Source organism: Lissotriton helveticus, chromosome 1_1 (assembly GCF_964261635.1).
Source record: "Lissotriton helveticus chromosome 1_1, aLisHel1.1, whole genome shotgun sequence".
Classification (NCBI taxonomy): Eukaryota; Metazoa; Chordata; class Amphibia; order Caudata; family Salamandridae; genus Lissotriton; species Lissotriton helveticus.
Window position 1 is genome coordinate 52659296 of NC_136057.1, and position 13669 is coordinate 52672964.

General features: G+C 46.0%; 1 protein-coding gene across 2 annotated transcripts in view; it reads right to left on the bottom strand.

Annotated features, from left to right (window-relative positions):
* Positions 1-690: 690 nt before the first annotated feature.
* The window catches only part of LOC144822093 (uncharacterized), a 438381-nt gene continuing 425402 nt past the window's right edge, over positions 691-13669 (bottom strand). For both annotated transcript variants that reach the window (XM_078679337.1, XM_078679251.1), the window contains exon 3: positions 691-2569. In XM_078679337.1, the coding sequence (XP_078535463.1) occupies positions 1161-2569 (1409 nt within the window). In that variant the 3' untranslated portion in view covers positions 691-1160. The remainder of the gene's footprint in view (positions 2570-13669) is intronic.

A 13669-nucleotide genomic window follows, 5' to 3' on the forward strand; every position in this document is an offset into this window, starting at 1 on the left:
CTGTCTACTCTTAAAAATTAAACGAAAAAGCTTATTTTCTTTCTTTTTAAATGCATCCCATTATCCTTTCAGGAAAACGGGCTGCATAAAAAAAAAAACAGACTGCTTTATTAAAAACCAATCATATACATGGTGGTCTGCTGTCCTCAGCAGGCTGCCATCTCTGTGATGGCTATGATTCCTAATGGGTCTCAAATTGCGACCTACCACAATAATATGCATGAGGTAGGTCTATTTGAATCTCGCTAGCAATCGCTAATGAAACTCAAAAGAGTTTCATACATTAGGAATTCCGATTTCCAAATTACAACTCAGAGACAATCACAATTAGGAATCGGTATTCCTGATGCTAGTACATCCTGCCCTAAGTCTTGTTGTATTTTGCATTCTTCGAATGAGGAAAGCAAAAAAGGGCTGGGATGAAAAAAATAAATAAAAAAAATCAGTCTGGACACAGTACTAACTCCTTACAAGAGGTAAATCAAGTTATACCTGGCGGCACACATAGATACGGAGCTGCTTGGTGGGTTCGCTGCTTTCCAGTTGGTTGCGGCAGCACTCTTCACTACCGAAGCCTGAGTGCTGTAGAGCTTACAGAGCGACAAAAAAAGAAATGTGCGCCCTATAGGAGGGGATCTTAAATGAACAAAATGCTGACTCGAACCCATTGAAATGAAAGATACAGCAGGATTTATTTAGGAAAAGATGTCTACATACATCTGCAATAAACACAGTTCAACTACTAACTCTTAAACATATGTGGTAAAAGGTATGATGGGAAGGGAAAAGAGCCCACGTTTCTTTCTGCAGCTCCAACGTTAATCACGCACCACAAAGAGCGAACAGCACCTGGGCTGAAGATGGAAGCAAGTCCGTTCCATGAGGCGAGTACCTCTGTGCGCTGCAGAGGGGCTACGGGCTTCGATTTGTTAGGACTTTGGCATCTGCAAATAGGGGGCTGTGCTGAGAGCCCTAGCTGGGAGCTCAAAGTTGTTGTGACGTGTAAGTAGTAGTTTAGTGTGTGTTTTGTAAGGCAGTGTGAGAGCGTTGAGGCTGTGCCCTCATGTAATGCATGAGAGAGGTGGTAAATGAATCCTATATTCGATTGGTACAATAGAATCAACTAGCAGTGAGAAACGCTCAGCACATTTATAAAGAAATTAGATTAGTTGGTGCGTTTGTAGATTTGCCTTTTGATTGAAGCTCTTCTCGCACACAGTACAGCGCAAAGGCTTTTCTCCTGTGTGTGTTCCCTTATAAGCAAAGCGCTGGGAACACTCAGTGCAGTGATAAGGCCACTCTCCTGTGTGTGCTCTTTGATGCCGTACGAGGCCTCCCTTTTGCGAAAAGCGCTTTGAACACACAGTGCAATGATAAGGTTTCTCCCTGGTGTGTTTTGTTTGGTGCTGTAGTAGATCTGCCTTTTGATTGAAGCTCTTCTCACACATGGTGAAGTGATGAGGTCTCTCTCTGGTGTGTATTAGTTTGTGCTTTAGTAGAGTTGTCCTTCGCTTGAAGCTCTTCTCACACAAGGTGCAGCGATAAGGCTTTTCTCCTGTGTGTATGCGTTGATGCTCTACAAGGCTTTCCTTATAAGCAAAGTGCTTTGAACACACAGTGCAGTGATACGGCTTATCTCCTGTGTGTGTTCTTTGATGCAACACAAGGTGTGCCTTCTGAGAAAAGCGCTTTGAACACACAGTGCAGTGATACGGCTTCTCTCCAGTGTGTGTTCTTTGATGCACCACAAGGCTTTCCTTATAAGCAAAGTGCTTTGAACACACAGTGCAGTGATACGGCTTCTCTCCTGTGTGTGTTCTTTGATGCAACACAAGGGTTGCCTTCCGAGAAAAGCACTTTGAACACACAGTGCAATGATAAGGTTTCTCCCCTGTGTGTTTTCTTTGGTGCTGAGGTAGATTTGCCTTTTGATTGAAGCTCTTCTCACACATGGTGCAATGATAATGCTTTTCTCCTGTGTGTGTGCGTTGATGCTCATGGAGAATTTGCTTTTGAGTGAAGCTCTTTGCACATACAGTACAGTGATAAGGTCTCTCTCCTGTGTGAACGCGTTGATGCCGTACAAGGGTTGCCTTCTGAGAAAAGCGCTTGGAACACACTGTACAGTGATGAGGCATCTCTCCTGTGTGTACGCTTTGATGAGGCATCTCTCCTGAGTGTACGCTTTGATGAGGTCTCTCTCCTGTGTGTACGCTTTGATGCCGTACAAGGCCTTTCTTTTGAGCAAAGCGCTTGGAACACACAGTGCAGTGATACGGCCTCTCTCCAGTGTGTGTTCTTTGATGCTGTAAAAAAGTTGCCTTTTGAGTGAAACACTTTTTACATGTTTCGCAGGGATATGGCCTGAGGCTGGTGTGTCCTTTTTTGTGCCTCACAAGAAGTGTCTCATTGATAAATCCTTTGTCACACACATTACAAGCAAAGCATCTCTCCCTCCTGTGCATTCTGTGACGTTTATTTAAGTAGAAATGTTGAGTAAAATTAATCTTGCCTCCGGAACCTTTATGGCTTTCTTTCCCATTCATATTTTCTAGATGTGATTGTTGTTCTGCAAAATAGAAAAACATTGAAAATTGCATGAAGAAAATATTTCTTGAAAAAGCTGCATTGTTATAATATGGAGAGGTGAACAGTTACAATGCAGAGAAAACAATGTATGTTCTAAGAAGAAGAGTCACACTTCCCTTTGAGACACAAATGGAGGCTAGTCCTCCTACACAAAGTGTGTTGACCTGGTCCTGCAGCAGGAGCATGCTGGGAAATCAAGTGATTCACAAGAACCACAGTTCGACATGGGGTTTCTGGTTGGCTAGGGTAGGCACCTAAGCCAGGCAGAATCCACCACTCTAGTCAGGGTAAGCCAGATACACACCTAAGATAACCTGCGCTCACCCTCTGGTAGCTTGGGGCAGAGCAGTCAGGCTAGTTTAAAGAGGCAATGTGCAAAGCATTTGAGCAACACACTCGCGCAGCAACACAGTGAGTAAACCACAAAAGGGAATCCACGCAGGATTAAGTAAAAATAGATTCTATATTGTACATCAAACAAGACCATAATGACTTAAATCACACCCTTAGTGCAAATAAGACAGGTTTGACAGAGAAAAACACACATTACTATGAAAACATAGGTCACAGCGAACCTGTGCTCCTATTACACGTCATATGGTAACTGTAGTAAACGTGGTTGAAGTGACTGCATTTAGAAACAAAACTTAGGGCGCAGGAGCACCTACTAAACGCTAAACAGTAACTGAGCTTGAGTCTTACAGCTGTTCTCCTCTATGGACGGCCTGCGCCATTCTTGAGGTCATCTCCAGAGCAGAGACAATGCTGTGAAGGAGAGCAGGGCGGCTTTACCACTCTTCTGGACCCAACCCACCTCACAGTACCTTTGTGGGTGCAGGGTCACTGTCCTCAGGGCATCTGTAACTTGCTAAAAATGTTGTCATGTCTCGGGAGTGGGACCCGATGTTGTGAGCTTCGTGCCGTATACACGTTAAAACCAGAGGGCGAGGCCGGCTGGAATTTGCCTCAGAATGCAGGCCCGCCAAATGTTACAGAACAACGTGCCGTTGAAAGGCCTGCCTTGAAGGCTTTGTGCAGCTCCAGTAGCTCTGCAGCCTTAGACTCTGCACTGTACCACCTCAGAGCAGTACAAGTCTTCAGGACCACGACCAGAGGGGCCACACTAGTTTGTTCTTGGTGGCATCTGACGATGGCGATATCTTGCCAGACTCCGGGGGTGAGGTTCACAATACAATTCAGCTGCAGTGAGCACGCTGGCTCAAGGACGTGTTTGTTTCTATGGTAATGCCTCCAGGGGAAACAACGCTGTGCTCACTGGAGAAAAAATGCTCACCACATGCTGGTTTGTAAAATATGGAGCACTTCCCTAGAATGCACAAAGGCACTCCCCTGGTCAGAGCGCTGCACTGTAGGCCCATGGTGCACTGTCCTGTAATGCACAAAGTTTTACCTTGTGCAGAAGGGAGCAATATATACTATTCAGTTTGTGTCTATCCTTACCTTGATCCCCCAAACTACTAGGGTCCACTGTTTTTTGTAATAAGTTAACGCCCAAGGTCCCTAGTGTACTACCTTTGGGACCCTTGTTTCTCATAACTATATGTAGCGCAATCCCACGATTGCAAGGGATTGTGAATCCTCACCCCTGTCTCAAGGGGTTTTTCCCAGCACCACCCTTTTGTTCCCTCCTTCCGCCCTTCACACACACTCTTGCGTTTCTTGTTGCTTAGGCTAGGCATGTCTGACCACCCACCTCTTTACACTCTTGACTATATTAACAAAATCCTAGAGGGCCCCTCCCTTCTGACAGACTCAGTAGATACCCCAAACGAACCCATGTACCTCACTGGTTGAAGAACTAAAAAAAATAATAAAAAAAGAAATAAGACTATCTCTCCTGATAAAACTCTTGACAGATTACCTAAAGGCTAATACCATCCCAGTTGGCCTGCAAGTTCGCAATATTCTGGGTGTCTTCACAGATAACTCGAAATACCTTAACGGCTTCAGCTATATCAGCACAACATGCTCCCGGCACTGGATGGTGCTGTAGTGTAGTTCCTATATTCCCAATAGGCTCTGCGCATTGGAATAACATAAATGATAGTTTAGACGTAGGACTGAGGTCGACTAGGTCTCTATTGAATATGTTAGACTTAATTATGAATGCCAGCTAGCTCGGAGGTCACTAGAAACTTTCTCGGGTGAACAGGAGGAGTTAACTTTCCTGAATAGACAAGAAGGGATTAGTTTCTGACAACCGCATACACATGACAACTTTGCTCCCTCCAGAATAAGGAGTATATCTCCAGAATCGTGTGAAAACAATAGACAGCTATTTCATTCAGTCAATCGTGCATGCTTAGTTTCACCAGAGTGCAGAGAAATAGAGAGACAGGCGTTTTCAATACAAGGTGTTATTTATTGAGCAGTCTTCTTTCTCATGCAAGAGAAATGAATTGCCACAATTGCAATACTTTTCATAAAGTAAAGTGCGTTCAGTAAAAAGAGTATTATGAAATAATACTGTAAAAGCATTGATATGGTTTCTGAGCCATATGATACTTAAAATGGATAAAATGCATAAATTACATACAATGATAAAAGGTTGACTAAACGTGCTCAACTGGTGTTTCTAAAATACGCCTACCTCGGTGTACCTGACCTAAGCCTAATACGTGGGAAGGAGTAAGTAAGTTAAGATAGTTTTGCCAAGAATCTGCATCAAGAATTCTCTAAGGATCTAATCAGCTCCGTACCTTGTTTATAGAATGAAGGAGGTCTAGTATCTCTTTCTCAGGACTCGATCTCCCAGCAACCCGCAAGGGTGACTGGAAACACTGGAGCTAAATTTCTCGGCAGGAGAAAAGACAGCGCCTCTCTCAGTGAGTCAAATGGGAGGGTCGGCTTCCTTCAGCACTCGCATCAGCTGGGCGTCGGGCAAGTAGATACCCGCTCTGCTCCAAACCACCGTGTGTTTGCTTAAGGCAAATGCTGGTATATTTATACCTGAAAGGTGCAGAGTTTGACGTAAGGTTGGACATAAGACGTCACTAAGAACTTACAGTTCTTTCTGGACTCCAGGAGTTCTTGCACAAATCAAAACAAAAGCAGGGGGAATTCCCGGGCTGCTGGAGGCTTGGTTTGTTTATAGAACGCGTTGTACTTTCTAGGAGTCTATGGGAGTAGCCTTGCCGTATTTGGACTGCATTGGCTATGGCTAAATATGGATATGATTCTTATGCCTTTATAAGGATATTATTTGTTATAACCACATAAGGGCATGAATCGGAAATATTTAATTAGGGTCCTAGATACGTTTACAACATTGCTGGGTATTGATATTGCCACAGAAGAGCTACAAAAAGTAATTACTGAAATACGCGAACTTGAGAAACAACTCAAGGATAAAACCACTAACACTGAGGCCAAAAAACTTCTTGAACAAATACAGAAAACTATTGAGGACTTCCATAAATTTGAACTCAATAAAAAAACTATAAAAGTTCAAAAGGATATTAAAAGCTTCTCCCAAGAGAGAACATATCCATACCTCAGTAAAGACTATTACATCAACCGCTCCTACAGTGGACCTCAGAACCAAAGACCCTGGGATCGGTTCAGCCGACGCCAAAACTTTGTGGGACTCTCTGATAGCTCGGTAGATTCATCTGACCAGAGCGATAGCCCAGGCCCTTCCCACAGGAATTTTTTAGGCCGAGGCAGAGTCCAGCACGAACCTCTAGGAGTCGGGAGAGGAAAACAACCACAGAGATGGCCAAACCCTCCCAACCCCCCAGGCGAACGCTTTACCCATCGGCAACACTACCGATGGTAACCAATGAACCTGTCAGTCTCAGTAATATAACTGAACAAGATAATGCACTTCTCCCTATTTTCAATCTTACCCAGCACACACTGTCCAGTGGTGAAATGTCACTGCTCAACAAAGGACTCTCATTTGTTCCTACCATTCGCCCGAACTACCTTGATACCCAAACCGAGCTACTTAGATTTTTCAGAAAAATCAGGCTTCACAGCTTTTTTCTTCTGAACCCATCACACTTGAAGCATGCCAACACTCCCTTCAAACCACCCTCGAAATTTTCTCCCACTGGAGGAATGATTCCACCTGAAATTCCCACCTTCGAGAAACTGGTTCTGAATGACTTCACCACCCTGGAAAAACAGAAATCATTCATTCCATATAACATTTCCATGAATGGCAAAAACGCCCTTGCATCTCTTAAAAACAACCCATCCCTTGTTATTAAAGCGGCTGACAAGGGGGGTGGAATTGTGATCCAAGAACTAGACAACTACCGGAACGAAATCTTCCGTCAGCTCAAGAACACCAAACATTACTGTAAACTTCCAAGCAACCCGACAGAGGAAATACAAAAGATGATTCATGATGTCACTAACGAGGCACTCGAATCAGGATATCTATCCAAAAAGGAACATGAATTCCATAACACAAGAGCCCCCAGAATACAGGTGATTTACTGCCTCCCCAAAATTCATTAAAATTCCGACAGTCCACCTGGTCGTCCGATTGTCTCGGGGTGTGGCTCCGTGTTAGAGCCCCTCGGACATTACATTGACTTCTTCATTAAACAGTTTGTCCCGGACACCCTATGCTACATAAAAGACAGCATGTCCATGATAAACATGATTGAGGACCATCCGTTTGACCCCACACCCAGCACCATGTGCACGCTGGATGTGGAGTCATTATATACCAACATCCCTCAATTTGAGTCTCTTCGGGTAATTGAAAAAGTTCTGAATACACGACCGCGCCCACATAATAACCCCTCACTATTCATTTTGCAACTACTGGAAATGTGTTTAACTAAGAATTTCTTTCTTTTTGAGGGACAATTCTATGGCCAGGTACGTGGAACTTCTATGGGAGCTATTTTTGCTCCCAACCTGGCCATTCTGCACATGGACCACATCGAAACATCATGTATCCTGACCCCTCGAATCCTTTCGACAGTGGCATAGCCCTGTGGAAACGGTACATAGACGATATCTTTCTACTATGGATAGATTCTACAGATTATCTCATCCACCTACTACACTGGCTCAACAACAGTGGTGGGCTAAAATACACGCTCTCCATGAGTAAAGACTCGATACCATTCCTTGATCTTGACATTAAACACACAGATTGCCGCCTGACCACTACTCTCCATCGTAAACTGACTGAGCGTAATAATCTGTTAACCTACAACAGCCATCATCCCCGTGCCTTGAGAGACTCCCAACCTTACTCTCAGTTCCTGCGTATCCGAAGGAATTGTTACTTTAAGGAAGATTATTTTAAGAAGGCTAACATTCTCAGCAATAAACTCAGGAACAGAGGGTACTTGCTAGAAGCCCAAGCCCAAAAAGATCCAAGACAGACTCATTTGCGTAACTACTTTCTCACCAGCCTCAAACTCTGTAAGGAACAGCATACTGAAGCACTGGCCAGTACTGAATGCAGGGGAACTACAATTAGAACGCCCCATGTTCGCTTTTAAACGGGCCAAAAATATCAAAGACCACCTGGTACGAGCGTCCCTCCCACAACCCACACCCAAAGTTACATTAAATGATGTATGGGGACTACCCGCACTAACTGGCCACACGAAATGTGGCAACTGTGTAGCCTGTGACTCCACTATTGAAGGCAAAACCTTTTCATTTGACTCAATCAAGTTCGAAAGAAAACAATTTACTAATTGTAATTCATCAAATGTGGTGTATGCAATCTTTTGCCCATGTATGAAAATATATATAGGTCAAACCACCCAGAAAATAAAGCTTCACATTGGGCAGCACCGGAGCAGAATAAGATGCAACACGGAAAACGCCCCCTTGGTGGAACACTTTATGGAAAAGGCACACAATGAAAGAGACTTGACTTGGACAATTATCACACAGATCAAACCACCACCACGTGTTGCGGATGTGTCACAACTTCTAAACAAGGAGGAGCTCCATTGGATACTAAGGACTAACAGTATCCGCATGGGACTCAACCGCCTTGAGGATTGGACAACACTCCTCTAACTGAATGTGCAAACATCCCCACGATATGTCTGGTTAGAAATCACTGTGTCAAAGAAATGTTCTGTCTCCATCTATGGATAGAAAATATTCTCTCAATGCGATCATCTGTCTCCATTTCCTAATAGTTGAATTGCCAATTTGAATGTACATTGTTAATACATTTTTGAATTTTTCACTGTAACTCACGTCACCACCACTACCACTTCACAACCTCTTATTTCTCCACTCCAAGATGGCCACTGTGTCCTAGGTACCCGATTCCCAATCCAAAATGGCCACCACACAGTTATCGTGAGTCCCTCCTCTATTTTCCCAGACCACATGCCCAGTGCTAGCTTTTTTAACCGGCTCTCCCAGTACAGTTTAACAGCGATCCCCGCCAGAGATGCCGTGCCCTGCGATCCTGCAACCGGTACAACTGTGCAACATGCTAGCCCTTGTAAAATGGGCTCACCCAGCAGAAGTCTTGGAGAAAAGAGGCAACAAGGTCTTTGATGGCGCTGAGATCTCGAAAGAACAGGGGGCAAGCAAACAAGCCCTTGGAGAGCACTTCGGGGCACAAAATGAGGTGGCAGACAGCAGACAGCACATACAGTTAGGTTGCAAATTGGCAGTCCCTTCTGCAGCCCAGCAGCAGCAGGCCAACACAACAAGGCAGTTAGTCGTAATGGTGGTTGCTCCTGACAGCACAGCAGTCCTCATGGCAATGAGCAGTTTGTAGAGCCAACAGTGTCTGTCTACAAGTCCCAAGCAGCGTCTAAAAACATGGGATCAGAGCTCCAGTACATATACTCAAAAATGTCTTTGATGAACGGGTGTTTTCAAATGAACCCTCAGAAGTGTGCAACAGTCCCTTGCAGCCCATTCCTGGCTCCGGACGATCTGTAGGGGGTAAATCAGCCCTTTGAGTGAGGGCAGGACACAACCCATTCAAATGAAAGTGTGAATCACCTCTCCCCCAGCCCAAGAAGACTATCAGCATGCAGATGAATGCAGATATATCCCCTGTCACACCCAGCTCCTCCCATTTGGAAAGCTTGGTTGTCATGACTCTTCCAAACATGATAGTTGCAGGGGTTTCTTTGTGGTTGAGAACTTTATACTCCTTTTCATCTATTGCATCTATAAACTCTTCAAAAGTCTCTATCCATCCATCTATCGCCAATATTCTGTTTTTTTGCAATATCAAACGCAGTTGGCGGTTTTAAGAATGCAGTAGCCGTGTATACATTAGAGGACAGTAGTGGTCTCTCAGGCACCTTCTGTGGAACTTGATCAGACAGAGTTTCTCTAGCGCCTCGTGATGTGCTGGCTTCGGGGTCAGCCTCAATGACTTTTGGAGCTTGGATCTCGTCCTGGATCTCCATCGGAGCTGTGTATGTTATGGCTTTCTAAGGAGTTGTTCTGGGCCCCTTATGCAGCAGCTTTGGTGGTGGGCCGCTTCGTCTGGGGAAACTCGGCAAACCCAACCCGGCCCTCTTTCTGGGACTGCTCTCCAGCATGTTGAGAGACAATGATTTGTTGATGGTTTCGGGAAGGAGATAAATCTTTGTACTTTACAAGTACATGAAAGCAGATAACGTTGGTAGATTGTGTGCTTAAATATTTTTTCCCAAACACTTGGTTAATCTCGGCTTCATAGCATGTGAATTTCAGTGTAATGTGTACTGAACTATTTCTGTGTGCTTTCCTTGTCCACCTTTAGTTTTCTTACTCCGCATAGCATAATAGTATTAATTTGCGTAATGTCGCCATATATTCCATTAGAAGCTGTTTCATTCAGTTCCTGTCCAGCGATATGTAGACTTTCAGTATCGCTGTCATTATCTTTAAGCATTTTAAGCAGGCTGGCACTGCGCTGAGACTCCACCAGTGCCAGCATCGATTCGGCACTTAAACTGAGGCACACGTGGCACGCACGAGCAGTGTGCTGGCCCACAGCAAACTTTCTGGAAGAGCGCTTTCAGTGTACGTGCTTTGTCTCCCTTATCTTGTCACCAGTTATAGCTTCCTTCCAGCCCAAGTACTCGCCAATAACCAAGCCACACATGGATAGTAGTTGAACACGTCTTGATTACACTGCGTGTACGTCAGAACTCTACATTCTACGCCGGCATTTATCTCATCTCTACAGGGCTTACGTGCTTACCGATGATATACCTTGGAAGTCACTCATGAAGGATCGAATTTGTTTCAGTTAGCCTTAGGACACCAACCTGTTCTACGCCACTGTGAACCCATGTGGTACTCTTTGTAAAAGCTTTCACGACCAACTAGGCTACCGCACTGGTACTCCACAGCTGTCCGCGGCCAGGACCAGGCCCCAGACCACCCAGATGCCACTGGTCCTTGCCCATCCAAAGAGTGGGGGTAGTTACCCCTGGCACATAGTAGCCATTCTCCACTCTTCCCCTCATCAGGGCAGTTCTGGACAGCCACTGATCCTCCAGCCTAGGGCCCGCACCCTCAGACTGACCAGAAGTCACTGGCGAGGCTCTTCTCCCCATACCTCTCCTCCTAGGGTTCCGCACTCTGCTCCTTTGAGAGGTACCCTTAAAACACAACTCTCCCACCAGCTCAGGAACTCTCTACAGCAACTGGTCTCCCAACCTATGGTCTAAACCCTCAGGTTGCACCGGGGTCAGAGGTGAGGGCTCCCTCCCTCTGCACCCCCTTCCAGAGTTCTGCACCCTCCCACCTGAAGCGGTACCCCTGGAAGCCAAACTGGTCAGGACACTGGTTACAGATGTCCCTCCCTCCAGGTCAGGCAGATCCTGAACCTGTTCTCCCAACCCAGGGACCAACCCCTGCGGTTGAACACTTGTTGTGTACGCAAGGACTTCTGGGGATGCACACAGCCTCAACCCCATGAGGGTAAAACATGACTCATGTGTCATGTGAAAATCTGCCTGGCGCAGATCTCCCGACCCCTGTTCATCTGACAGCACGTGAAGATCCCCCGGGACAGTAGTGGTGTCACCATTGCCATTCATCGGTTACTCAGCCCTTTTGACTGGCCCCTGACCCACTGGTTCTTCCACTGGAGAACACATCCTTTTCTCAACCCTCAATCCAGACTTCTGCACCCTCCCAACTGGAGCGGGACTGCCAGACACGAGAACCAATGGAGCTCCGTTTACAGACGCTCCAGGGTCTCCTGACACTAGGAGATCCCCCTCAAATGGCTTCCTAGTACAGCCTAGGTCCTCAACCTGGTGTTCCCTTAGGGATCCCTCCAGGACCTGAGACTGGGTTTCGGGCAACTGGGGACACACAGTCCCACACTCACTCCTACTCCACTGAGACAGGATGTGAGCCCCTACACCCCTCCCACTACACTGGGACCTAGCTGGGTTTACACTGAACCTCTTCCCCCACACAGGACGGGAAGATACGCAAGCCACTACTTTTGGAATAACTCTCCAATGCCTTGGCAGAACTTCGGGCCCTTACCCAGAAGTCTTCCTCCTGTGCAAGTTCCCAAGGATTAATGGACTCACACTCCAACAGGTGTTGGCACAACCCCGGCAAACAATGTCTGAGCATGTGCTCTTTGATAATTATATTGATCAGTCCCTCAAAATCATGTTCCGGGTAAACCGTCGCCCAATCAACCAGTGCATCATAACATTCATCCGCAAACTCCCCCCAAGACTGGTGAGACAGTTTTCTTACTGCCCCTGAACTTAAACCTGTACTCCTCTTCTTGGGAACAAGGTACTATACTTTGGGAACTGGGAATGGGGTTTCCTGCACTGGACTCCATATCGCTGCCACCACTGGATCCCACCCTCACTGGTGAATCAGGAAAACCACAGCTGCCCTCGGGATAATCTACCCTCCAGAGCTAATCTCTCCCTGGTGAAGGCCCTCTCAGCCTCCGCCATCTTCTCCTGCGCTAAGACCCTTTCAGTCTCTAGTTTTTTCTCCTCCACCCTAAGCTGCGCTATCTCCTTGGCATGCTCTAACCTGAGCTTCTCCAAAGCCAGCTGATGATCCATTTCTTCCTTCCTATCTACCCACTCCTCTGGGGATAGGGAAAGGGATGGGGCACTGCCCCCGACACTGGACCCAGCTAGAGACTCCCTATCTATGGGGTCCTCACTTTCTACTAGCGTCCTTGTGCTGTCATTTTCTTCCTCCCCTTCAGACTCCACAGGGCCCCCCTCAGACCCACCACCCTCTTAGTGTGCGGCCAGGGTCCTCATCTCCTCATTGCTCTCACGTTCCCATTCGTCCTTTTGCCATTGGATCCGGTTTTCCCGAAGTTTTGACGTGGTGTCTGACCCATTCACTGCTATGTCTCTCTCCTCACAGAACCCCACCAACTCCCACATACTGTATCTAACCAGACCATAGAAATTAAAGGCAGACTCCATTTTGGCAGGACGCTCAGAGACACATGCAACACAGGAGACCTAGGTGCAAGAGCTGCAACAGGGGTACGTAATTCAAATATGACACTTTTAGGAGAAAAAATCAAATAAAACTCGGAAACAATAATCCCCAAACACGTGATTATCTAAATGCAGGGATTGTAGTGCAACCAGTTGTCGCTGTGGTACTGCGCAAATGCAAATCCTATCCTCAACGCTTGAAGGACTGGACTTTTTAACAGTACCAGCGGTGCCAGGGAACAACACCTATAACCTTCATGGGATACCTGTTTCGGCGCACAAACTACAGAGACACGGGACACTTCCTTCGGCGTCAAAGATTCAAGGTTTATTACTGCAGGGAACACAGAAGTCACGACAAGTACAACACGTGCAACTTGGGGAGACTGCTTCAAATTGGTTCTGTGGATCGCTCCTTTTATACAAAATTAACTCATAGGACAACATGGTACACAAAAGTTTACAACCTGGTTCCCATAATTATCCCCCAGAGGGGTCGCTTTGGTCACTTTGGTACACATAAGGTCCGGAACATAAGTGCGGAAACATTTGGCGGTTCCCAACTGTAAAAACCCATCTTCCCAACATTAGTGAATTCCAATCGGCAGTAAAACAGATCGAAATAGGGACAAAGACAGGTGCAGAGGAAGATGGAGACA